Source organism: Cottoperca gobio, chromosome 21 (genome assembly GCF_900634415.1).
Source record: "Cottoperca gobio chromosome 21, fCotGob3.1, whole genome shotgun sequence".
Taxonomy (NCBI): domain Eukaryota; kingdom Metazoa; phylum Chordata; class Actinopteri; order Perciformes; family Bovichtidae; genus Cottoperca; species Cottoperca gobio.
The window spans coordinates 1,584,492-1,612,281 of record NC_041375.1 but is presented as its reverse complement, the minus strand read 5'-3'; the positions used below and the strand labels follow the sequence as shown (position 1 = coordinate 1,612,281).

Sequence of the window (27,790 nt, the reverse complement as noted above, 5' to 3'; positions counted from 1 at the left end):
AACACAATGAATGTACTGTACTCTATTACTAATCTTACACTAAGCTCCCAAAGCAAAAGTATCCACTGTCACTGAGCTAAAACACTCAACTATTGACATGAAGTGGGACTGCCACAGTGGGAACTAATGTTTCAGATTATACTGACACTACATGAATGCTGCACAAAAGCCCTGACACAAAGTCAACACAAGTGAAAAACAATTAGTTCATCAGCTGTTGCGGAAGGCTTTGTTAAGTCTTCATACAAATTACTAGTGAAGTCTATAATACTGAAATAAACGTTATTGAGAGAACAATTGTCTTTGGAGTATTTATTCTCTGCTTAAAAAAGGTTCAATCATCATACAGAATGTAAGCCAGTCTGGGTGAGGAGACAAACTGTGTATCTGTGTTCATGCATTTTAAAAGACAGTGAGTAGAGAGGGGAGATGTTGAAGAGTCACACAGCTGTCAGCACTTGATACAAAACAGAAACAACGCGCAATGTAGTTGTGCGTGTATAAATCATATTACTGAAACTGCACTAATGCAAACAAAACCTACTAAAAATATTGTTGTTATACGGTTTAGAACCTTCTGCTAGCACAGTGGAAATATAACTGAAACAAACTTATCTACAATGTATACATATTAGAGCACAAAAGGCATATCGTGAAATTGACTATTTTACAGCCCTGTGACAAACTGACTGACAAACCGAGCTGGAAACTAGGTTGTATGTATCTACAATGTTTCTCCAGTCTGTCTTTACAGTATTTTAGCATCACAAGAGTCAGGCCGAAGTATCTTAAAGGTAACAATGAGTTTGATAGATTTTCTAAACCAGGGGTAAAAGAAGGCATAGATCACTGGGTTTAGACAAGAGTTAAAATACAGCAGCCAGACTGCAACAAGTAGGGATGAACTGCTCTCTTCAATATCCTCACCTTTCATGGATGGAGAGTAATATGGAAAAAAACACATTAGAAACACAACTACAACAATACCTAGAGTCCTGGCTGCTTTCATCTCAGATTTCTTAGCAGTTCCACCAACTGAACGCTGGAGTGTAACAGCTGCAATATGAGAGCGCATGGCTCGAGCCTGAGACACAGCCACCACAAATACTCTCATATACAGAACTATGATGACAGTAACGGGGACAATAAAGGTAAAGACAAAGTCAACAGCTCCTGTGATATAGTTAAGGACAACTACACACTCTCCATAGCAGGAATTATATGAATCAGGTTGTCTCAGAAAGTCCTTTACAATTAGAACATTATAGAGAAAAGAACAAATCCAACAGAGACAAACACAGACTTTTGTTCTGTTCAGAGTAACTCTGGTGGTGTAACGTAGAGGGTCACAAATAGCCAAATAACGATCAATTGATATGAGCACCATGTTTCCAACTGAAGAAGATGTAATGAAAAAACTTACAACATAACATAGAGCACACATTAGGTCACCCAGGAACCAGCAAGCATCTGTTAAAATGATTCTAGCCGGCATTAGCAGGAGGCCCACGAAGAAGTCTGAGACAGCCAGGGAGAGGATGAGGAGGTTGGTGGAGGAGTGGAGCTGCCTGGAGAGGAAGAATATCATCACGTATGAGGTTATCATCAATAGTAGCTTGTTAGTAACAGCAGTAGAACAAAGGACATTCTTATTGACATGAAATTATTCAAAATGTTATGTCACACAACATCATGTTTGAATACTTAATATTTCAAAAGAGAATTAATATTAACTAAAACATTCATATGTAAAAGAAGACATGTTGGCCTAATTATTTTAAACATCTAATATGAAAACATATAATCTTAGAATGAAAGTGTTTCTCTGCCTGAAGTGGGAGATAGAGATGATGACCAGCAGGTTGAGAGCTACAGTGAGGAGAGAGATGAAGGACAGCACGGTGTAAGTGAGCATGGTATGTAACTGAGATGGCATGGGTTTCCTGCAGGATTTGTTGAGTTGTGGAAAGCAGAGTTCAGCTCCATCTGAAGTCTCCATCTGCAGAGGGAGGTGGTGAGAAGCTGCTGAGTTCTGGCAAAGCTCTCTGTTATACAGCTTATTTATCTCTTCTCATCTCTCTTGCCAGACTATTGCTATTTTCTTCTCCAGCAAAGACTGAAGTCCCTCCTCTGTACTTTGTTTTCTGTAGTTACTAAGACAATGTCAGCCGTGTGTCGGCCGTGTCTGAAAACAGTGTGACCCTCGAGGTGTTGACCCCACGGCATCATGATTCTGATAGTGAACGTGATTCATGAAGGTTTGAAAATATAAACATATACGTTGTTTCTTCAGCCATTACACCTTTTGAATTTACTTCAGTGACTCAATTACAACAGTATAGCAAAGATTGGTGACTCCAACCCTACATTATTACAAAATATTATGATATCTTTAATTGGACAAACCAACAGGAACTGAATGAAGAATGTTAAGCTACAAAAAGTTTACAACCTCTTCCTCCGTGCTTTAGGAGCATCATACATTCCTGATCATGATCTGTAATGTAATCATAGATAAGGAAACACACACAAAGACTTACACAAGTTAAAACAAAGAAATATTTGAATGCAAAATACAATTAATTTCATTTGACCTTTCACCTTTGCCAGAACTCTGGTGCAGCTTCTCACCACCTCCCTCTGCAGATGGAGACTTTAGAAGGAGCTGAACTCTGCTTTACACAACTCAACAATTCCTACTATTCATACTCAAAGAGGCAAAATGCAAGGAGAGTCAGGTGTCAGGTTCACAGATAAAGACACTGGAACCATAAAATTTTCCATTCTGGATCTTCCACAACCCACAGAATCACCAGAAGGTTAAGTAACCATCTGTGGACTGACTGTTAACTCGGCCTATCACAGCTTCCAAGACTGTTTAGCTTTAACTTCTGTCAACCGCACTGCTAAGTTGATGTTGGTATTGCTTCACGCAGACACAAGGCCTTGCATGTAAAACTAACCCCCTTTTCTAACCCGACACTATTATCCTGCACAGATCACGTACAATATATTTTACGATTTGCTTTAAATATAGTTCTTAGCTTCTGGTCTCAATACATGTGTTCAGATAGAACAAAGATGTTCAAAGTTCCCGCCTACATTTTTTGTTCAGAGAATACAGGTAAATGACAGAGGTGCTGGCGACAATGTTTGAATCTGCCATATTTGTTGTCTTTCCTTTGTTTGTTCTGCAGGCCTTGGTGTAGTCACGGCCCTATCGGCTACCTGAATGCAAGAAGAAAATTGTTCAGCCGGAGCTTCTGGCCATGCTAGAGATGGGGGTAATAGAAGAGTCCAACAGCGGCTGTTTCTTCCCCGGCATGCTGGTGCAAACCCGATGGGTCAGTGTGGTTCTGTGTGGACTATCGCAGGGTGAATGAGGTGTCCAAATTCGATCCCTACCCGATGCCTCTGGGTCGACTAACTGCTGGATCGGCTGGGCACGGTTAGTTTTTACACGACACTGGATTTAACCAAGGGCTACTGGCAGATTCCTCTGTCTCCAGAGTCCAAGGAAAAAACAGCCCTTTCCACTCCGTACAGATTGTACCAATCTGTGATGCTTCCATTCGAGTTATTTGGAATCCCAGCCACGTTCGAGCGGCTCATGGACCGGGTGCTGCATCCCCATTCTGCACACACTGCGGCCTACCTAGATGATGTCATCATCCACAGCGAGACATGGAGGAAGCATGTGCAGCAGTTGGGGGCAGTGCTAGAGTCCCAAAGGAGAGCGTGGCTCACGGCTAACCTGAAGAAGTATGCGGTTGGGCGAAGGGAGGTACGGTATCTGGGGTACCATTTAGGTGGCAGGCAGGTGCGGCGGGTTACGGCCATACCACCCTGAACACGCCCGACCTCGGCCGATTTTGGAAGATTGGCAGAGTGGGCCCGGCCCAGTGCTGGTGGCGGGTGGTGATACGCCTTCCAAACCAATAGGTCGTAAGTTCAATACCAGGGCTGTACCATTGTACCCCTGAGCAAGGTACTTAACCCTGAGTTGATCCAGGGAGACTGTCCCTGTAGTTAGTTCACTGTAAGTCACTCTGGATAAGAGCGTCTGCTAAATGACCTGTACTGTACTGTACTGCTGAGAAGCATTTGTTTCGCAGTGTCTGTTGGACAATAAACTGTTTGTTTTCCCCATCCCTTCTCTCCTTCTGTATTTTTTACCTGGCTGTGGACACAACCTCCACAACCACCCATCTAAAGGAACAATTGATAGCCATAATTAACATCTCACCCTCTCTGTGGCTGGGGTTTGGGTCGTTTGACGAGGAGAAGCGGTAAGAAGAAGAAACACGAGAAGAGATGATCTGTGGCTTGCTTGTAGTCTTATAGACTTCTGTCGAGGGGTCCAGTATCACTGGTGTAAAGAGCTGATCACTCCTTTTTGTGAAGCAATCTGATTTGATTTATTTGTCCTTTTCACAGGATTAGAGTTGATATGCTTACTTCGCATGTTTAATTCTTTTGTATTTGAAAGTTGCTCTGTTTCAGGTGCAGATTGCACCAAACATTTGACACAAACCACTGAATAAAACCCTTATCAATTGAATTCAAATTAATTAAACAATCACTCAACAAAATAGATGCCAACCTGTGTTCCTATGACAAACTAATATACCTATATATACATATATATATATATATATATATATATATATATATATATATATATATATATATATGCATATGTATACCTTTATACACAAATGAGTGAAATAGCATTTATTTTTATAGATTTTTTAGCCTTTATTTATACAGGTAAAGAAAACTCATTAAGAAACAGGGTCTCATTTTCAAGAGAGACCTGATCAAATGGCAACAGCACCATACAAGTTACAGACTTACAGGACACTAAACACAGAGCATCGAACTAATGCAGGACAGTACGGATATGTTTCGTCACGGTGTGAGCAACAGGAGTAAGGAGCGGGAAGAGAGGTGACACCTCCACAAACCCTCATTTCCTGTATCAAACTCAACATTCAGCAAAACTTCCTATTATTACAACATGTTAGATCAGCGTGAAAGGTCAAATAAAATTAATTGTATTTTGCCTTCAAATATTTATTTGTTTCAACTTGTGTATGTCTTTGTGTGTTTTTTCCTTATCTATGATTACATTACAGATCATGATCAGGAATGTCTGATATTCCTAAAACACGGAGGATGGGGTTGTAAATGTTTTGTAGTTTAATATTCTTCATTCAGTTCCTGTTGGTCTGTCGTATTATATCATAATATTATGTAATAATGTAGGGTTGGAGTCACCAATCTTTGCTATACTGTTGTAATCGAGTCAATGAAGTAAATTCAAAAGGTGTAATGGCTGAAGAAACAACGTGTATGTTTATAATTTCAAACCTTCATGAACCACGTTCAAGAATCATGATGCCGTGGGGTCAACACGTCTAAGGTCACACTGTTTTCAGACACGGCCGACACACGGCTGACATTGTCTTAGTAACTACAGAAAACAAAGTACAGAGGAGGGACTTCAGTCTTTGCTGGAGAAGAACATAGCAGTAGTGTGGCATGAGAGACGAGAAGAGATAAATCAGCTGTATAACAGAGAGCTTTGCCAGAACTCAGCAGCTTCTCACCACCTCCCTCTGCAGATGGAGACTTCAGAAGGAGCTGAACTCTGCTTTCCACAACTCAACAATTCCTGCAGGAAACCCATGCCAGCTCAGTTACATACCATGCTCACTTACACCCTGTTGTCCTTCATCTCTCTGCCCACTGTAGCTCTCAACCTGCTGGTCATCATCTCTATCTCCCACTTCAGGCAGAGACACACGTTTAAGATTATATATTGTCATTTTAGATGTTTAAAATAATTAGGCCTACATGTCTTCTTTTACATATGAATGTTTTTGTTAATATTAAATCTGTTGTAAATCTACTATTGATGATAACCTCATACGTAATGATATTCTTCCTCTCCAGGCAGCTCCACACCCCCACCAACCTCCTCATCCTCTCCCTGGCTGTCTCAGACTTCTTCGTGGGCCTCCTGCTAATGCCTGTTGGAATCATTTTAACAGATGCTTGCTGGTTCCTGGGTGACCTAATGTGTGCTCTGTATTATGTTGTATGTTTTTTCATTACATCTTCTTCAGTTGGAAACATGGTGCTCATATCAATTGATCGTTATTTGGCTATTTGTGACCCTCTACGTTACACCACCAGAGTTACTCTGAACAGAACAAAAGTCTGTGTTTGTCTCTGTTGGATTTGCTCTTTTCTCTATAATTGTCTCAATTTAAAGGACTTTCTGAGACAACCTGATTCATATAATTCCTGCTATGGAGAGTGTGTAGTTGTCCTTAACGATATCACAGGAGCTGTTGACTTTGTCTTTACCTTTATTGGCCCCGTTACTGTCATCATAGTTCTGTATATGAGAGTGTTTGTGGTGGCTGTGTCTCAGGCTCGAGCCATGCGCTCTCATATTGCAGCTGTTACACTCCAGCGTTCAGTTGGTGGAACTGCTAAGAAATCTGAGCTGAAAGCAGCCAGGACTCTAGGTATTGTTGTAGTTGTGTTTCTAATGTGTTTTTTTCCATATTACTCTCCATCCATGAAAGGTGAGGATATTGAAGACAGTAGTTCATCCTCACTTGTTGCAGTCTGGCTGCTGTATTTTAACTCTTGTCTAAACCCAGTGATCTATGCCTTCTTTTACCCCTGGTTTAGAAAATCTATCAAACACATTGTTACCTTTAAGATACTTCGGCCTGACTCTTGTGATGCTAAAATACTGTAGAGACAGACTGCAGAAACAGCGTTGTTCTTATATGTTTATATTGTCAAACCTTCATGAATCATGTTCACTATCAGACAATCATTGTGTTCATTGTCATGACTTCATCTGAAAGTATAATCCAACATGCTTCTGTCATTACCTCTGCCAAGGAAGTTATGTTTTCAGCTCAGTGTGTCTGTGTGTTTGTCACAGGGCTGATGCACAAATTGTTTTTCACTTTTGTTGACTTTGTGTCAGGGCTTTTGTGCTGCATTCATGTAGTGTCAGTATAATCTGAAACATTAATTCCCAGTGTGGTAGTGTTATTCATTTCAATAGCTGAATGTTTTAGCTGAGGAGTATCAGTGAATACTTCTGCTTTGGGATCTTAGTGGAAGATTAGTAACAGGGTATAGTACATTAATAGTTTATTTTTTGCCTTAAGGACTTAAGAAAAGACAACCGCAGTGCTAAGAGAATCCCACTGCACCTATGCTTTGTAATTATGATATGAATGCTGATGTTATTGAGGTGGGTCTGTCGTAGTGAAACTTCAATTTCTCTGAAGAATAAATGATTGTATAAAAATAATTAAATAATACTTTCTGCAATATGTGCATACTATGTTAGGACTACACATTTGCAATACAATTGTACAGTTCATCATTCTGAAGTTTCAACATGTTGAAAAAACCTTAAAAATATATATACAGCGAAAGAAACCATGTTATTCAGTAAACACCTTGAGATGTTGAAGTGTGCTCAGGTCAGGCAAGTCAGAGAATTAAATTCCCCATCAGAAAACCTGCGTTAGCAGAAAGACTAGACATAAAGGCCCAAAACTATTGCACTCATATCTGGATGAGCTCATCTTCAATGTGTGGCATGTAAAAGCGCTTCAAATTTGGACACAACTTCAAATCATAATTGAAATTGTTCTTGTATATCTAATGTGTTTCTATGTGCACATAGTAGAAGTTAATCATCATGGCTTTCTGCAAGAAAAATCCTTAAGTTTAAGCAACAAAACTACTTAGTTTGGTTTAGGAAAAGATGAAGGTTTGGGTTAAAATACACCCTTTCTGACAGAAAGCCCTGAAGGCTAACTTTCATGTGCTTGCCTTACATAACAATTATTAAAAACTAGGTTTGAAAATTAAAACAAGATAGGAAAAAGAATGCACACTAGTTATGTATGTACACCTTATAATATTCACACTTTATGTTGTCTCTAAGGACAGCAGCATTGTAGATGTAACACTGACAATGGACAGCAGATGGAGACAGTGTCAGTCTCACAGATATTATAAATGCACATACAGTAGATCCCATACTGTAAGGATCAAAGACAACATCTGACAACCTTTCAGTGCATTTTCTAAACATATATTTGGATAAAATACAATACCATACTCTGGATAAACCCTGATCTTAGTCTCCTTTTAGACAGTTTAGTTGAGGTGCCTGAAACAAAACAAATACATCTCATGTCATTTGTTTGAAAGGAAACATTCCAGCTGTCAAACTTAAACATACAAATGTAAATATAGCAGGTGCACACACATGTCCGCAGTTCCTTATTCTACTTGTTTATGCATATTTCCTTCATTAAAGTACCTCAAACTGCATTTATTGATAAAAGCCTTGTCAGCCAAGTTCACAGAAGAATGGCTCTGACACTTGAACAGCTTTTAAGGGAATTAAATCAGTTTTGGTGTGTGAACATAACTCTGACAACTGGAGCACACAGACATTAATAAATCAAAGTAATATCTACATTTATAAAAGATATCTTGATGAAAAATATCTAAAATGTTATGTCATGCTAGCTTGTGATGCTACATTGACTATGTTCACAGAGCTATGTGTTCTTCACTGGTTACAGATGTAGTAACTGATTTACACATTACTAAAATATGTTAACATAAGCATGCTTATGAATATGGACATTTGCTAAAAAATAATTTATATCGCTAAATTTGTACATTTAAATTGGAGGATACTACGACCAGCCTGGCACTTCAAACTCATGTTAGTTTGGCTCCGGTCGACTCGTTTCACCATTACATGCTAGTTCGCGTGTGATTCTACAGATATACAACGGATCGATTTCATATTAAAAAAAGCTGCACACCAGTTGGACAGAAACAAAGCGTGACAAACGAGGAACATTAAGATTTGTCCTTGGAGCATCAAACCAAAGCGGAATCGAGAGGAAGATGCTGGAGATGTGGTTTGTGGACAGACAACAGCTGCACCCATTAAAAAAGAAAGGTAGGAGTCATACAAGACGAGTAAAGGGAATTTCAAGACAAGTGGACAGAGGAATTTGTATTTGTCCTCCGTGAGTCGAACCCTTTGTGCTTGATGTGCAAACACACCCTCTCTGGTTTTAAGCTAAGTCATTTGGAGCGGCATTTCTAAACGACGCACAATAAAATAGAGCAGCTTTCTTCTGTTTCTGGACAACAAAGGCTCAAACACAGGACAACTAATACGGCTGAACGATTAACTGAGGCATCTTTTGAGATCACATGGATTGTGAAACTGCTTTATGGCTTCAGCAGAAATATTGGTTTAAGAGTTTGACAACATCATCCCAGTATTAAGGTAATCCTGCTTGTATTGAATGCATTGGTTGGCTGCATTGCATATTGTATGTTCTGGGTGGGATGACAGATTAATAAGCAGACGTGCTTTTTATGACTGGATGTAGCTTTTCATACTTTGCGGTAAAAGTGGCTCTCCTATTGACTTTGTCCTCTCAATGTGGCTCTCACGTAAAAAATAGTGAAGACCACTGCTCTGGAGGAATTGAAGGAGAGCAGGGAAGTAAAGCAGCTGTGAGAAGTTTCACTGGATGCTTCATACTGATTTGACCACATACATGAAAAAAGGAGTAAAGCACATGTAGGCTATAAATGCAGGCGACCATGTTGTCCTATTCATAATGTTGGCCCTCCCTGTGATTGAGTTTGACACCCCTGGACTGCTTGCTTTGCACAGTTTCTCCTGAGCTGTTTCTCCCTCCCCCCCCACGCACACACACGTGCGCACACAGTCAGAGACGGAGCAGAGGAAAGGAGAGGGGAGAACTAAAACAAAATCCGCTGCTAAATGTTTTGCTTTAAAATGACACAGTATAATTATTTATTACTTGTTAATCATGTTAAAAAATGTCAGCTCAAAATTGTCTGCGTCAACGAAAGAGCCATATATGGCTCGCAAGCCATAGGTTCCCGACCCATACCCTACGCCATCAGGTTACGGGTGGGAAAACTCTGATCGTTGTTTGTGCCTAGGCCCCAAACAGCAGTTCGGAGTGTTTGGCCTTCTTGGAAGGATCTTTTTAAACATCCCTGTGGAGGTTTGGGGCATTGAACCTAAGTGGGCGATGTTCAAAACCTCTATTGCTGAAGCTGTGGTGAGGAGATGTGCTCTCAAAGTTTCAGGGGCCTCAGGTAAAGCAGTTGTTTTACCTGAGTAAAACAACTGCAGTATTATGTTTAACTTTAGCTGAAAAAACGTTATCCGCCACTAAACACACAGAAGAAGAAAACAGGAACAATAACACAGAAGAAGACGAAAACATATGGATGAGAGTCACAGTGAACGGGAGATAGATGGAGACGCAGTTGTACCTGCCAAACAAGTTAAAACTTTATGCAAGTACCTGCCAAATGGGAGGAGACCTTCCCTTATTTAATAAAAAGCAGAGCCGGGCAAACTTATACTTTTTGTATTGCACTCGGCGGAATAAGCGTCCAAGCACAAGCACGCCCAAGAGGCACAAACACATACACTGTCAATGACTTCATTTGTGACAAGAACTGTGTCGGAGGCAGACCAAGTGACCAAAGCTGAGGGAAAGGTGTCGATTTTATATAAATAATGTAGCCTTCCAACTTCTGCGATGATTTCAGTGGTAGTGAGCGGACAAGTTTCCCGACTCTGCCATCGCAAGGAAGTCCTCGTCGGGGAAACAAAAGCCACACAACTCATCAATCATCAAATAAATTGATGATAATAACTCATCAAATAAAATACATAAATCTTATAAACATGTATGTACAAGTAATACATACTTTAAATAAACATGTATTTCCTGAATGTATATACCCGTCCCTTATGTGTTTACATTTACATTATATGGGGGCTGGTGGCTGAGAGCTGTTGGATGGATGGAGTCCGCCAGAAAATGTCCCTTATTTTGAAATTCCAATGTTGACAGGTATGGGCTACTGTGGCCACATCGCGTTGGTTGACATAAACCGGCCCGCCAGAGGGTCCAATCCGTCCCGCGGAATGATTTTGCAAAGTTTAAAAATGACAGCGAAGACATTAACTTAACATTTTCAATACAAGTAACTGCTATTTCAAATGTGTCCACTGGGGGTCACACACAACACTGCCAAGCAAGCAAACTGTTCCTGCTGGAGCTGCTGGTAAAAGAACTTCTGGAGCTGGCGGGTTCTGTCAACATTACACTCTGTGGCACCGTCATTACTCAAAATGTCTTTGTCAAAAAAGGAGAAAAATGGACACGGAGTGAAGAGTTTTCCAAGAAAAATGGACCGTTTCCTATTTATTCACAGAGGTGAGTGGGAAAGCTGTGTTCTTGGTGTGTTCACAGCAGGTTTCAGTGCTCAAAGAATATAATATTTGGCATCACTATGAGACTCATCATGGCAGAAAAATACAACAGCTTGCAACTGAGGAGATAAATGAATTGTTAGCGGGTCTGAAGAAATAGCAGTCTGTTGTTACCTGTAGCCGAGATATCGGCGATGCAGCAGTGAAAGCTACCTTATTGCTAGCAAAATAGCATTAGCATCAAAGCCATTCACGGTCAAGGCTTCTGATCTGTCGACATTCAACTTGAAGTAATCAACTTGCAGTGTAATTCAGATTTGAAGGACTCATTTGCCTCGGCGGGCTTAGACACCTTTTATCAGCATCTCTTGCCAAGGCACCCCACATTGACAGCCCTCGCTGCAAAGGTTTTGTGCATGTTCGGGACTACCTATCTTTGTGAACAACTTTTCTCTGTAATGAGCATCAATAAAACAAAGCTGCACTCCAGGCTCACACACATTCACTACATCCTGAAATTGGCTGTTACTCAGGATTTGATGGCTGATATTGATGCACTTGTGACGCTAAAAGATGCCAAGTTTCAGGAGCAAACTAAACAGTGAGTAAGCCTACTTAATGTGAAATGCTGCTTCAGAAACTTTTGCACGTTGTATATTTCTCTATGACACTATGCTCGCAGTATTTAATAAATCACGATTTAGTATGTCGACCACCGATGTTGACATCGCCGCTACCGGAAACAGCCGACGCCGTGTTCTGACGTCACAAGTAGAACACAGTCCACCAGTTGAATACACAGACAGCACGGCAGACGTGGCGATGTCGGACTCTGGCTGGGATCTTTCGACAGAATCGAGTGACAGTGAGTCGTCAATAGACTCGTTGCACCTTCAAGAAGAGGCGTTTATTGAAGAGGATGCCGGTGTCGTGGATTTAGATCATGCGGGCGAGTTTAACGTGGTGGAAACAGAGCAGCTCGAGACACAGTATTCAAGATGGAGACACAGACGGGAGCGAACATGCGGATGATGGTGACGGTGATCCTGGATTTGGCGGAGATCCGCTGCAGCAACAGAACACAGACAGGTATATACATTTGACTATAATTCATAGAACTTCCCAATAAATAGTAAATACATCATAACAAAACGTAACATTATCCTCGATCGTAAATAGATCACAAGCTATCCTATATGGAGTTGATAGCTTGGTTTCCTTGAATTGTTATGAACCCGACTAGTTGTCCGCAGATTGCTCGATCGCTAAATATTCAATTATTTCTCAACTTCGACACATCGACGTCTGTAAGTTCAATAACTTATTCTTTCTCGATGTTTCTGCGGTTGAGGTTCTATCGTTGTGTCTGATGTCAAACGTCATATATTACGAGCTGTATATAAAGCATTAGCTATTAGCTAACAAACAGACTGGAGAACAGCGCTGCTTTATAAAGTATAGTCTGTATACTGACTGTCTTACGGCTGCCTATAGTAGCGGGAACACTTACCAGATGTTCATGGAAGTTACGATGTCGTACCTTTACGAGAATTACGTGAAACGGGTAAAAAGTTGCTACTAGATAGATCCGACCTCCGTACGACCATAACAGGCTTACGAGCCTGTCGTCAAACACAGGCATATAAATAGTATGTCCTTACCATTCTTCCTTTGTACAATTAGGTGTACGTGTGAAAATTGTACAATTATGGAAGCAATTGAAGAGCTGCTGCCAAGAAAAGGATGTCATGGAGGAATTCAATGAATATGAGGGACATGGTGCAAACATAACCTGCATAACAGATCACCCAGGATTCAAATCAAAGTGTCTGGATGTTTGGGTGTTGCAGACAACCTACCAAAGGTATTCAAAGAGGGACAGACAACAAGCATGTGATCAGCCACGTAATGAGAAAGTTACTTGTGTGCACAAATGTGTAGAGCTCAGAAACTTTGATGTATTTATGGGAAGTCGAATGGTCACTCTGGCCCAATCACAGAATAAATAGATAAATAACGTTGAAGTGATTACCATTGACATGTATTATCTTGTATTTTACAGAATGTATCGCTATGTGGCATACAGCCGGTGAGATTCTGCTGGGGAATACTTGGTAAGAACCACAGACTGCCATCATGTGCCATTCAAAGAATCTGTGCTACGTTTCCATCTGACAACTACACGTCGTTCAAGTATCAGCACTTTATTAGATTCAATAACAAAACACAATGTCAGTTCAGTGATTGGATCTGCTTCTCTACAGCACAACAGCATCCCTCTTGTTTGGTTCTTCCACCGACTGCTGAGTGGAGCTGGGACTTCCAAAGGTTCCTCATCAACATTGTCTTGGCACAAAGCATTGAGTCTCAGTCAAGAGTTCAGTAACAATCTGCAAAAAAGATGTTTTATAATCAAGAATTATATATATATATATATATATATATATATATATATATATATATGTATATGTGTGTATGTGTGTGTGTGTGTATGTGTGTATCTGTATTTGTACCTTACATATTAATGTTGAAATATTATGACGCTGACCTTTGGAACAACCAACTTGGATTGGAACTTGCAGTCCAGCTGAGCTGACACGTGGTCGCGCCTGCATGGACTTGTGTTGTGTCCGTGGAGGGGGATCCGTCTGCACAGCAATTTCATTCTGACATGTCTGAAATTTACAAAACACAACTTTACTAATAAATCTTTCAAACAAGCTTGAAATTGTATTGCATGTTTATACATGTCTGCGTAAAGAACATATCTAATAACATTCATAATAAAAGATGTGGTTGAATTGATTGAGAGAGCAATGATATCAAATCAAACAAATATATGAATTATGTACATGCATGTGGTGATTGTATGTTTAACACGTCATGTGCAGGTCTACTGGTACTACAACGGTAATGTACAGATGACGTACAGTCTGTATACTTACTGCTGTACACACAGCTCCCTCCCCAGTGTGGATGTCCAATAGATGGTCGCTGATCATACAGGTATCCTCAGTTCTGTCAGTGGCTTCATTCACCAATGTTTCAACACCTCTGTAATAATAGGGTGATAGTTAAAAGTTAAATAGACTCACGCTTTTACTCAAACTACAGAATAAAATGGGGAAGCCTGTTATAAACATTGAATCTATACTTAATTAAGCTAATGAAGTGTAATTAGCTAAAGTTATTAATACTACAAACAATAACACACATTGGCTAGGGCCTGGTGTAAACTCGTTACATACAGTAGGCCTAGACCAGGGGTGGGCAAACCTTTTGACTTGCGGGCCACAATGGGTTCTAAAAAAGGGGCCGGGCCAGGAGCATTTGGACACGCAATGTAATTTATCAAACCTGGAGATTGCGTCTGTTTTTTATACATTTCAATTGAAGGTGCAAAGTTAAAGAAATCAACATTTACTGGAAAAAGATCACTTTCAACATTCAAAACATATTATTACCCAACGAAATACTCAAGCTCAATAATTTCTAATTGTTTTAAACCCCGCAAAATAATGGACGGATTGTCCTGAGAGATAGACTGTATTAAATATCCTGCCTGCAGCAGAAACTAGAAAGGGGTCTTTAAATTGAGAGCGATGTGCGGCGTGTAAATTAAGCTACTGTACCGCTGCTGTGCGTAAATGCGCACATTGCTCTTAATTAAAAGACGCTCCTCCAAACTTTCCATATGCATTTTTTTCATAACACAGTAGAGAAACTCACATTTCAGTGGGAACAGTGTTGTTGGTCTCCCTTTTTTGCCAGTGCATCAAAGTCTGGAGTTAGTTTTGTTGTGGCAATTCTCAGGATAGATCTGAGGTGTTGGTCAGTTAACCGGGATCTGTGACGGGCTTTGTTGATGTTCATGACGCTGAAAGTCTGCTCACACACGTAGGTCGAGCCAAACAATGCCAGCATCTTCTGTGCCGTCCTCCAGAGGTTAGGAAACGTGGCTTCGTTAAGTGAAGCGTAAAAGTAATTCAGTTTAAGAGACTTGAACTTCTCCTGTGAGACGGAGTCAGACTGAAGATCGATCAGCTCCAATTGCAGCTCATGCGGTGCTGTTTCGGGGTCTTGGGACAGGGGACAGGACACCAGCTGAAGTGACTTGTCAATTTTTTCAAAATCAGAGAACCGACGGCAGAATTCTCTGTGCATGTCGTCCAGTGATGTGCAGTATTTCTTCACGTTTCGGATGGCCTCTTTCTGCATGGCCAGTGTGGGAAAATGAGCGAAAGATTTGTTTGACATTTGCCTGGAGAATAAAATCAGCTTGGATTTGAAGGCTCTCACATTTGTGTACATGTCGTGCACAAACTGATCTTTCCCCTGCAGCTCAACGTTCAGCTCATTCATGTGTGACAATATGTCCACAGCAAACGCAAAGTCACAAAGCCAGTCCGTGTCGGTCAGCTCAGGGAATTCGTCGGATTTCCCCATTAGCTCCAAAAATGAGCGAATCTCCTCTTTGAGCTCCCACACTCGTTGACACACTTTCCCCAAACTTAACCAGCGGACACGAGAGTGGTAAAGTAAGTCCTGGTGATCCGCATCGGTTTCCTCTAGGAACGTAATGAACTGATGGTGATTAAGTCCCCTTGCTCATATGAAGTTAACAAGTTTTACAACTGGATCCACGACATGATTAAGCTGCAATACAGACTTACACAGAGATTCTTGATGAATGATGCAGTGAAGAAAAATAACATCCTGGTCAGGGTTTTCTTCTTTCACTTTATCCTGGATTCTTTTCAGCAGCCCGACGTTTTTTCCAGTTAAATTTGGCGATCCATCCGTGGTGACACTGACAAGTTTACTCCAAGGCAGCTTCATTCTCTCGATGACAGCAGACACCTGTTCATACAAGTCCTCTCCTCGCGTTTTCCCCTTCAGCGATTCCATGCTCAAAAGCTCCTCCGTTATCTCTAAACTGTCATTAATCCCTCGGATAAAAATTAGGAGCTGAGCAGTGTCTTTTATGTCATTACTTTCATCCAGTGCTAGTGAATATAACTTAAAGGACTCCGCCTTTTTGTTTAACTCGCTGACTATATCTTCGTCAAGCAGTTCCACACGGCGAGTCGGCGGGCCGGATTAAAAAGCCTAACTGGCCGTATATGGCCCGCGGACCGTAGTTTGCCCATGTCTGGCCTAGACCGATTATGGCTTTATGCTAAAAACAATAAATAAATTAAACAGTAGCACGGCTGACCTTCGCTCTCTCCCTTTTGGTGAATGCATTTGGTCATCTCTTTCAAATCATCGGTTTCATCAACGCACTTGTCTTGTCCATAAACACGACATTTTATTATCTTTTGGCCACAGAAAGCTAGATTTGGAGATGGCCCCACATCCCCATACAACACATCGCTTGCTAATTATTCTTGGCGATCGATTGTTGTCCGTTCTTTATCATAATAATTGACATCAGTCTTTGCTGGACGCTTCAACGCAGACAAACACTAGCGGCTGTGTTCTACTTGTGACGTCATCGCCCAAACATTGCCGAAGTGGATGCTCTCGGCGCAGCGATCGATTGTTGTTAGCGGAAGTCATTTTTATGCTGTTATGATCGTGATTTATTAAGAATACATCAATAATAAAAAAAAATATATGCCACATTTCACAATAGAAATGCAACCTCTATCATATACCAAGCCCAATAACACTGACAAAATATCATTTTGTAGGCTCTCTAAAGACATTGAACAGTGTGAAATATAATGTCAGTCAGCAGCTGCAGTACAAAGAGACACAACCTTTATGTATTTTCATGTATACATTTTATACATTTACAAGGCAGGGGGAGAACTTAACCTTCTTCCTAATAGTTGCCACTTTATTTTGTATTTGTGTGGTGTCAGGATTACTACACAGATGTGGAAATGAATGTAATTTAAAAATTATTTCTATATCTTGACAAGTTGTTTTGATCATAAAGTAAAATACTATATTGTTCCAGATACCTGTGACCTGTGTGTTTTGTGCCTGATACACTGATCTGTAAGTTGTAATGCAACTAAATGATAAACTGAGGCATCATATTGTTAAAATTGCACTTTTAGGTTGTTCATAATGTTTTGTAAAAAGATAATTAATTAAATGTGAACATTTTCAGAATGTACTTTTTTGCACTAAAACAAAGGGAGACATTTTGAGATCTCGTTATTTACAGGTTATTATGATATAATTTTACTGGTCCGGCACACTTGAGATCAAATTGAGCTGTATGTGGCCCCTGAACTAAAATGAGTTTGACACCCCTGACGTAAAGGGTCAAGGGGCATCTAAGAGCGCGATTAATCTGCGATAATTGTTTTGTCGTGTTATTTTTTCTGTGATAAATGAATCGAAATGAACGCACTAATTTGACAGCTCTAATAATAACAGGTCATAACAGACAGAAAACTGAGTACTGGTAAGGTATTCCAATTTGACACAAGTAGATGATGGACATTTACATTTCACTAATGTAATATTAGCCCAAAAGACACACAATGAACATTAAATCAACTCTAATAATGAACTTTTTTCATTGGTTTAGTTTTTAATTGATTATCTCAATCAGGTAGTTCTGAAACTGTGCACAGCACCTGTAATGAATTCTCCACAGGTGAGCCCTAACAGGGGAATATCACACAATCTCTCCCTAATCAGACCATAGCCAACAAAATCCCTCCAGTGTACCTTGACTCATAATACACTAAAGCTTTATTGTATTTGATCTGTAGATGTTGGAGGACAACCAAAAAGTGAAACATTGAGAACCACTCTGGAGTGTTTTTGGAACAACTCAGTTCAACAATAAAGTTAACAAGAAACTACAGCCAAACTTGGAACAATGTAAAGATTCAAGTGGCTGACTAACATACTTTTAAAGTAACCAATATACAAAACGTATACTTTAGGCCTTATAATATTGTCATTTTAATTATAGCTGTTGATATTGTAACATTTAACAGACATTGTTCCTCACAGGATGAAAAGTAACATTTTGCTTTATAAGCTTGCAAATAGCATGTTAAAAACCAAATAAGATGGTGAACATGGTCAACATTAGAGATTAAATGATTGGTTGATTATTTCATTAAATATTCACATGATAGAGAATCGGTCATCAGTTGAGAATAAGTCTGTTTTTGAGCAGAAAAAATGCTTTTTTTTCTTCACCTTGTTCTGTTTATCCTCTACATTAACGTATCTGTGTTTTTCAATCAGTTGGTCGAACAAAACAATCTATTTGAAGACATATTTCACTAAAATCAGCAAATTGATAAATGACAAATTATTATCAATCAATTTGTCATTGATTTAATTGATTAGTTCCAGGTCTTATTTTTCAACATGTTTAAACATAAGAATGATGAAATGTATAGTAGTATTGTAAATGTTTAGTCCTAACACGTTACGCACATATTGCATGAAGTATTATTTAATTATTTTTATATAATCACACTAATTGGGATTCATCTCGATGCACTTTTATTCTTCAGAAAAATTGAAGTTTAACCACGACAGACCCACCTCAATAACATCAGCATTCACATCATAATTACAAAGCCTAAGTGCAGTGGGATTCTCTTAGTACTGAGGTTGTCTTTTCTTAAGTCCTCCTTCACATCTCTCCTTGACCTCGTCACTTTTTCCGTCAAGGAAAAGTGGTTAAGAAAAGACATAGGACTTCAATTTTTTGACTACTTGACCGGAGTCCATGTTTGTTTCTCTCACTCCCCAGACCTGCCATCCTAAAACCATCCACCTACACGCCTGTACCATTTCCCTCATGAGCTCTGTCAGGCCTTCCCCGCCCGCCTCCTCCCTGCATATTATTCACTCGTCAGCCACTTTCCCCATACTGTATACCGGTCCACGTCCTTTGTGCAGTTGTCAGATCATCATAGTTTCAATGCTGTTTTCTGTCTGCCTGTTACCTACCTGCTGTTAAATATCTGTTAAATACATTTTATGTTGCTAAGAAAAACAATTAACGTACTGTACCCTATTACTAATCTTACAACAAGCTCCCAATGCAAAAATATTCACTTTTAGTCAGCTAAAACATTCAACTATTGATATGATTAACACTGCCACACTGGGAATTAATGTTTCAGATTATACTGACACTACATGAATGCAGCACAAAAGCCCTGACACAAAGTCAACAAAAGTGAAAAACAATTTGTGCATCAGCCCTGTGACGAACACAAACGCACTGAGCTGAAAACATAACTTCCTTGGCAGAGGTAATGACAGAAGCATGTTGGATTATACTTTCAGATGAAGTCATGACAATGAACACAATGATTGTCTGATAGTGAACATGATTCATGAAGGTTTGAAAATATAAACATATAAGAACAACGCTGTTTCTCCAGTCTGTCTCTACAGTATTTTAGTATCACAAGAGTCAGGCCGAAGTATCTTAAAGGTAACAATGAGTTTGATAGATTTTCTAAACCAGGGGTAAAAGAAGGCATAGATCACTGGGTTTAGACAAGAGTTAAAATACATTAGCCAGACTGCAACAAGTGAGGATGAACTACTGACTTTAATATCCTCACTGCTCGGGGATGGAGAGTAATATATAAATGAACAAAATAGAAAGACAACTACAGCAATACCGAGAGTCCTGGCTGCTTTCATCTCAGATTTCTTAGCAGTTCCACCAACTGAACGCTGGAGTGTAACAGCTGCAATATGAGAGCGCATGGCTCGAGCCTGAGACACAGCCACCACAAACACTCTCATATACAGAACTATGATGACAGTAATGGGGACAATAAAGGAAAAGACTAAGACAACAGCTCCTGTGATATAGTCAACAACAAATACACACTCTCCATAGCAGGAATTATATGAATCAGGTTGTCTCAGAAAGTCCTTTGCAATTAGACAATTATAGAGAAAAGAGCAAATCCAACACAGACAAACACAGACTTTTGTTCTGTTCAGAGTAACTCTGGTGGTGTAACGTAGAGGGTCACAAATAGCCAAATAACGATCAATTGATATGAGCACCATGTTTCCAACTGAAGAAGAGATAATGATAAAATGTACAACATAATACAGAGCACACATTAGGTCACCCAGGAACCAGCAAGCATCTGTTAAAATGATTCCAAAAGGCATTAGCAGGAGGCCCACGAAGAAGTCTGAGACAGCCAGGGAGAGGATGAGGAGGTTGGTGGGGGTGTGGAGCTGCCTGGAGAGGAAGAATATCATTACGTATGAGGTTATCATCAATAGTAGCTTGTTAGTAACAGCAGTAGAACAAAGGACATTCTTATTGTCATGAAATTATTCAAAATGTTATGTCACACAACATCATGTTTGAATACTTAATATTTCAAAAGATAATTAATATTAACTAAAACATTCATATGTAAAAGAAGACATGTAGGACTAATTATTTTAAACATCTAATATGAAAATATATAATCTTAGGCTGAAAGTATGTCTCTGCCTGAAGTGGGAGATAGAGATGATGACCAGCAGGTTGAGAGTTACAGTGGGCAGAGAGATGAAGGACACCACGGTGTAAGTGAGCATGGCATGTAACTGAGCTGGCATGGGTTTCCTGCAAGAATTGTTGAGTTGTGGAAAGCAGAGTTCAGCTCCTTCTGAAGTCTCCATCTGCAGAGGGAGGTGGTGAGAAGCTGCTGTGTTCTGGCAAAGCTCTCTGTTATACAGCTGATTTATCTCTTCTCGTCTCTCATGCCAGACTATTGGTATTTTCTTCTCCAGCAAAGACTGAAGTCCCTCCTCTGAACTTTGTTTTCTGTAGTTACTAAGGCAATGTCAGCCGTGTGTCGGCCGTGTCTGAAAACAGTGTGACCCTAGAGGTGTTGACCCCACGGCATCATGATTCTGATAGTGAACGTGATTCATGAAGGTTTGAAAATATAAACATATACGTTGTTTCTTCAGCCATTACACCTTTTGAATTTACTTCTGTGACTCAATTACAACAGTATAGCAAAGATTGGTGACTCCAACCCTACATTATTACAGAATATTATGATATCTTTAATTGGACAAACCAACAGGAACTGAATGAAGAATGTTAAGCTACAAAAAGTTTACAACCCCATCCTCCGTGTTTCAGGAATATCAGACATTCATGATCATGACCTGTAATGTAATCATAGATAAGGAAAACACACACAAAGACTTACACAAGTTAAAACAAAGAAATATTTGAATGCAAAATAGAATCAATTTTATTTGGCCTTTCACGCTGAGCTAGTTTTAATAATAGGAAGGTAATAGATCTGTGGTGGATTATGCCATTGAATTTCGCACCAGAGGCCGCCTGAGTAACTGTAACTCGGCGGCCCAGTACGACGCCTACCTTCGAGGTCTAGCGGATTATATTAAAGATGAACTTGTATCTTTTGATATATCCTTTTCACTGGATGGGGTAATCGAGCTCACTTCCAGGATGGACTAGCGCATCCAGACCAGGAGACGGGAGCGACAACGTGGAGGGAGCCTACCGGAGAGCTCGCAGGCTCTAGCAGTCTTCATTGACTCTGATGCAGACGTCAACATTATTGATGAAGATATCGCTCTACAGTTGGGAATAAATCGGGCTCCCTTACCTCGTCCTGTTCCAGCCAACGCATTAGACGGCCATATTCTGAAGACGGTAAGTCATCGGATTATCCGTCCCTCTTCTTGCCCCGAAGAGGCGGGTTTCTTCTTTGTGGAAAAGAAAGATACATCACTGAGGCCCTGCATCGACTACAGGGGCTTGAATGACATTACAGTAAAGAACCGCTATCCTTTACCTACAGGGTGTGACTATTTTCACCAAGTTAGATTTAAGAAACAGCTACCATACCTTAGGGAAGTGGGTTGGGATTTGTCCACTGCCCATTGACAAATTTCGCCGAAATACATTGGAAGTGTACAAGACAAAGACCTTCCCTTACAGATGATATCAAAATTCACAACACAACTGAAAATACTACTTTAAAATGACACAGTATAATTATTTATTACTTGTTAATCATGTTAAAAAAGTGTCAGCTCAAAATTGTCTGTGAGCCATATCGCGTCATCGAAAGAGCCATACATCGCTCGCGAGCCATATGTTCCCGACCCCTGGTCTACAGAGTCATCTCCACAATGCTAAGTGTGAGGAAGCTGAAACTCGGTGTGTACTATCCCCCTAGGACCATGAATAAACATACATTTCAAGATGATTGGACAATCTTGGTTAGCTGTAGCTAGGTAGCTCTAAAGCTAAACTAGCTCGGATTTGCTTGAAACTCCCCCTTGGACCATGAATAAACACTCAAGATGATTGGACAATGTTTAATCATTGTTGCCTTTGATCTTTATATGGCAAAGAAGTTAAAAAATGAAACTTATTCTGATTTGAATCAAAACAGGTACACCTTGAGGGCAGTGCCCAAGGATTTTCCATTTCACCTGAATTGGAAGACGTGCAAAGGCTCAAAAGTACCGGACGGCCCCTAATTTGGTGTGTAGACTCTCACTGAAGTCCTGGTTGAGTATGGGAAGTTTCGTGGCCCTCACACAATCTCTCCTTTTCCATTTGCAATTCTACTTAGGGTCTCAGATTATCCCACACTAGTTCCACATCTCAAAGTATTTATAGAACCCCACGGGAAGCTGTACATTTGCCATTGGAAATTAATGGGCAGAAAGTAAGGGAATATTCCCATTTAATGTTATTGGAAATGGACAGTCCATATTTCAGCCAAAATAGCTTTAAATTAGCTTTGGACATTAGTTGGGGCACCTCATATGGACACAATCAAAGAGAATCCGGAGAGTCAACCTGCTCATTCCTTCACACGGCTACTTCCTTTCAGGGGCCACGTGGCGAGGCCAAGGTTACTCTATTCAGGAGTTCTCAGAGATCACCTGCTGTGATTTTAATATCAAAATTCACAAGACAACTGAAAACAGGGCCTTATTTGATTGGAGGTCACAGAGGTCAGTGTCGATGGTGGACAGGGTCATATCTCCACAATGCTAAGTCTGAGGATATTAAAACTAGCAGGCATCTGCACAATGATAAGAGTGAGGATGCTGAAACTCGGTGTGTAATATTCCCCTAGGACCATGAATAAACGCTGTGAATTTCAAGATGATTGGACAATCTTGGTTAGCTTTAGCTATGTAGCTAAAAACCTAAACTAGCTCTGATTTGGCTGAAACCTATAATGTACTATCCCCCTAGAACAATGAATAAGTGCTATGAATCTCAAGATGATTGGACAATATTTAGGTTTTGTCTAGCTTTCAAACTAAGTAGCTAAAAACCTAAACTATCTCTGATTTGGCTGAAACCTAGAATGTAGTATCCCCTAGGACAGGGGTCGGGAACCTTTTTGGCTGGGAGAGCCATAAAAGCCAAATATTGTTTTTATGTATTTCCTTGAGAGCCATATATTTAATAAATTTGAACGAAACTTTATGCTGAAATCGCTCCCACTCAGCAATGACACCGAGGCACACAGGATTAATAAAATGGGCTATGATACAGAGGAGCAGCTGTGTGTCATCCTCCAGGACTCTTATTCAGCATTCAGCTGGATGAGACAACCACCTCAGACAACAATGCCCTGCTGATGGCCTATGTCCGCTATAGGGCCTCCAACACAAAGGAGATGGCTGAGGAATTTTTGTTTTCTAAATATCTCGAAACCGACACCAAGGGCCAGACCATTTTTAATGGGCTTCATGCGTATCTGGAGGAGAAGTCAATTCCCATTAGCAACATCCTATCATGCGCCACTGATGGTGCTCCCTCCATGGTTGGCAGGTACCGTGGCTTCACTGCTCTGCTGAAGGAGCAGGTCCCGCACGTCCTCGCAGTCCACTGTGTCTTGCACCACCACAACCTTGTGGCCAAATCTAAAAGTCCAGCTCTTCACGATTCACTTAATATAGCAGTCAAGGCAATAAACAAAATATAAGCCCGTGCCCTGAATGACAGACTGTTCCGACAGCTGTGTCAGGAAAATGATGAGACATTTGAGCGTCTTCTTTTCCACACAAATGTCCGCTGGCTCTCAAAAGGAAACTGCCTTGCTCGTTTTTGTGAGCTGTTTGACAGCATCGTGGAGTTCATGGGGCAGGTTGATGCAGATCTCGGGGAAAAGGTAATGTCCAGCCACTGCGACATCATTGAACTTGCAGACTTTTTTGAAAAAATTAACGAAGTCACACTAAAGCTGCAAGGAAATGGCATAACCCTGGTCCAGTTCAAGGGCAGTCATCCACAGTCTCACCTCCAGGCTGGATCTGTACAGGCAGAGCATGGGCAGGAGGCAGTTTGCTCATTTCCCACAGCTGATCAAGGTGATACTTAATTTCAGAAACATCACTAAATAGATATAATAGGCCCACTGTTATTACAATTAGGCTAATATATTGCATGTCTTTGAATACATTATGTTGTAATGTTTATTATATTGACTTGTCTAAAATATGGGCCCAGGGTGTAATATGTGAAAAAATCATGAAATGTTTTTATTCGGGAAAATGAATCTCCAATTTCGGAACTTAAACCTAAAATAATGAACAAATATTTTAATATATTTTCTTATTTAACTCATCAAGTATTCTAGCGGGATATTTTCACTGGCTTACCCTTTCCTCATGTGGAAACATATGGACTGAAGTCATGCAAAACAAAACATGCAAGAATTAAATAACTATTTCAGTCACATGGAAAGCAACACTCGGACAGGCGTGCTTTTCCACCGGCAATAACTACCATTCAAATTTTGTCCACTTCTCATTAAGGAAAAGCCCTCTGACCTTGCATACGTGTTTCACCTCCCACTACAATGTACTCGAAGATCTACTTCCCTTACAAATGTTCTGGATCCGGGAGGGAGATGAATGGAAGACTGCCTTCAATACCACGTCTGGACACTATGAATATTTGGTAAGGTCTTTTGGACTTACCAAATATGCACCATCCGTTTTCCAGGCCTTGGTGAACAACGTGCTTTGGGACATGTTGAACAGCCACGTGTTTGTTTATCTGGATGACATTCTAATCTTTTCCAGGACCCTGAAGGAACATGTACATCATGTTCAGGCTGTCCTCCAGCATCTCCTAGAGAACTCTCGGTATATAAAGACAGAAAAGTGCAAATTTCACACCTCTGTCTCCTTCCTGGGATATATTGTGGGACGGGAGTGTACAGATGGACCCCACCAAGGTGACAGCTGTCACTTCATGGCCTGTTCCGGACTCTCCCAAACAGCTGCAATGATTCCTGTGGTTCGCCAACTTCTACCGAAGATTCATCTGCGGCTATAGCACCGTGGCTGCCCCACTCACGGCCTTAACTCAGAAACTTAAAATTCGGTTTACCTCCGCCCTCATCCTCCAAGTACCGGATTCAGAAGGTCAATTTGTCGTGGAGGTGGATACCATCGATGTGGTGGAAGAAGCCATCCTTTCCCAGCAATCCGTCAACGATCAGAAACTTCACCCCTGTGCCTTCTTCTCAAGACGGTTGATTCCGGCAGAGTGGAACTACGATGTAGGGAACCGGGAACTACTGGCGGTTAAGCTGGCGTTAGAGGAGTGGCGTCACTGGCTCGAGGGGACGAAGGTACCTTTTCTGATATGGACCGAACTTGGAATATATTCAGTCGGCCAGAAGACTAAACTCCCGTCAAGCTCTGTTTTTTACTAGATTACATTTTTCTCTCTCCTACCGACCTGGTTCCCGGAACGTCAATGCCGACGCCCTGTCTCGTCCATTTGGAGAGGGAGGGAAATTCACCAGAGTACCTGACCCCATCCTCCCGACCTCCCCTGTGATCGCCACACTCACCTAGGAGGTAGAGGAAAGGGTAAAGGCCGCCCTAGAAAACCAGCCCAGTCCTAGCACCTGCCCTCCTAATCGGCTGTTTGTGCCTCAGGCCCTGAGGTCCGACGTCCTTCTGTGGGCCCACATCTCCCGACCCTCCTACCACCCAGGGATCCAAAGCACTCGAGGGGTTCTGTAGCAGAGATTCTGGTCGTCCACTCTGGAAGAGGACCTACAGGCATTTGTCAACGCATGTCCAGTCTGCAGTCAGCACAAGCCTTCTCATTGGGCTCTTGCTGGTTTCCTGCAACCTCTGCCAGTTCCCCATTGTCCCTGGTCACACATCTCTCTTGAATTTATTAGCGGTCTGTAACCGTCCAAATGACACACTGCCATCCTGACATTGGTGGATTGGTTTAGTAAAATGGCTAATTTCGTACCTCTGCCCAAACTCCTGTCGGCCAAGGAAATGGCAGAACTTATAATAATAACGCCATTTCGGCTAACCGCTGCTGCACTAAGGCACACCCCTATCTGCTGGGCCAGAAGGTTCCATTATGGGTGGAATCGAAGTTAGCGGCATTCGAGATTCTGAATGTCATCAACCCAGTGGCAGTAAGACTCAGGCTACCCCGTGCCATGCGGATCCACCCGACTTCACGTTTCTAAGATTAAGCTGGTTCATTAGAGTTCGCTGTTTCCAGCTGCTCCACCACCTCCTCGGTTCATTGATGGCGACCTCACCTATACGTTTCGCCGCCTGCTCCGTTCTCGTCGCAGTGGAAGAGGTCCCCAGTATTTGGTGGCCTATGAGGGATACAGGCCTTAAGAGGGGTCATGAATCCCGGCTCGACATGTTCTGGATACCCGGCTCATCAGAGAGTTCCACCAACATCAGCCTGATCAACCGGCTAGACCCACCACACCGGTAAACAGGGACATGATTGAGACTTTTTCTTCCCCTTCTTTGGGCTTATCCGATGAGGATAATGAGGAGCTATCTTTGGACGAGGGCAAAGATTCTCAGGGAGGAGAGGAGGGGGAAGCTGACAGGATAATTTCTGATGAGTACTGGCCCGGAGGGAGGGCCCAACAGCGAGAGCCTGGTGGCCGGGTTTGCCACGGAGCCTGGTCGGGCACCGCCTGAAGGAGCTACGTGGTGCCTCACATTCATCAATGCTGTGGGCCCACCACTCATGGGAAACACCACTGGGGTCGGGTGAGCTGTCACACGAGTGGCAGTGATGGTCAGGGACTGCTGTTTGTGCCTAGGCCCCAAACAACAGTTCGGAGTGTTTGGCTTTCTTGAAATCCCTGCAGAGGATCTTTTTAGACATCCCTGTGAAGGTTTGGGGCATTGAACCTGTTCAAATGTTCAAAACCTCTATTGCTGAAGCTGCGGTGAGGAGATTTGCTCTCAAAGTCTTAGGTGCCTCAAGGGGCGGTAAACCTCAAACACCGTGAGTCCTTCCGGGTTATGTTATCCAGGAGGACTCCGGAAATAATTGCAGGGTACCGACGGACTCGAAGGGCGACAGCCTCTGTCCTGGTAAAGGCAAAGCAGTGAGTGTGGGAGAAGTTTGGAGAAGCTATGGAGAAGGACTTTCGGTCGGCACCAAGGTGC

General features: G+C 41.3%; 3 protein-coding genes and 1 pseudogene across 3 annotated transcripts; 2 read left to right on the top strand and 2 right to left on the bottom strand.

The window, feature by feature from the left end:
- Positions 1-26,365, top strand: part of LOC115026457 (protein ZBED8-like) — a 37,464-nt pseudogene extending 11,099 nt beyond the window's left edge.
- LOC115026205 (trace amine-associated receptor 13c-like) lies at positions 749-1,999 on the bottom strand. Its single transcript, XM_029458897.1, has 2 exons — positions 1,830-1,999; positions 749-1,568 (listed from the first exon to the last, which is right to left on the bottom strand). Exons 1-2 carry the CDS (start codon positions 1,997-1,999, stop codon positions 749-751), a joined length of 990 nt encoding a protein of 329 aa, XP_029314757.1.
- On the top strand, positions 5,628-6,778 carry LOC115026206 (trace amine-associated receptor 13c-like). The gene is made up of 2 exons (XM_029458898.1): positions 5,628-5,797; positions 5,959-6,778. The coding sequence occupies exons 1-2, from the start codon at positions 5,628-5,630 to the stop codon at positions 6,776-6,778; spliced, it is 990 nt and encodes a 329-aa protein (XP_029314758.1).
- On the bottom strand, positions 19,739-20,989 carry LOC115026204 (trace amine-associated receptor 13c-like). The gene is made up of 2 exons (XM_029458896.1): positions 20,820-20,989; positions 19,739-20,558 (listed from the first exon to the last, which is right to left on the bottom strand). The coding sequence occupies exons 1-2, from the start codon at positions 20,987-20,989 to the stop codon at positions 19,739-19,741; spliced, it is 990 nt and encodes a 329-aa protein (XP_029314756.1).
- Positions 26,366-27,790: the final 1,425 nt, after the last annotated feature.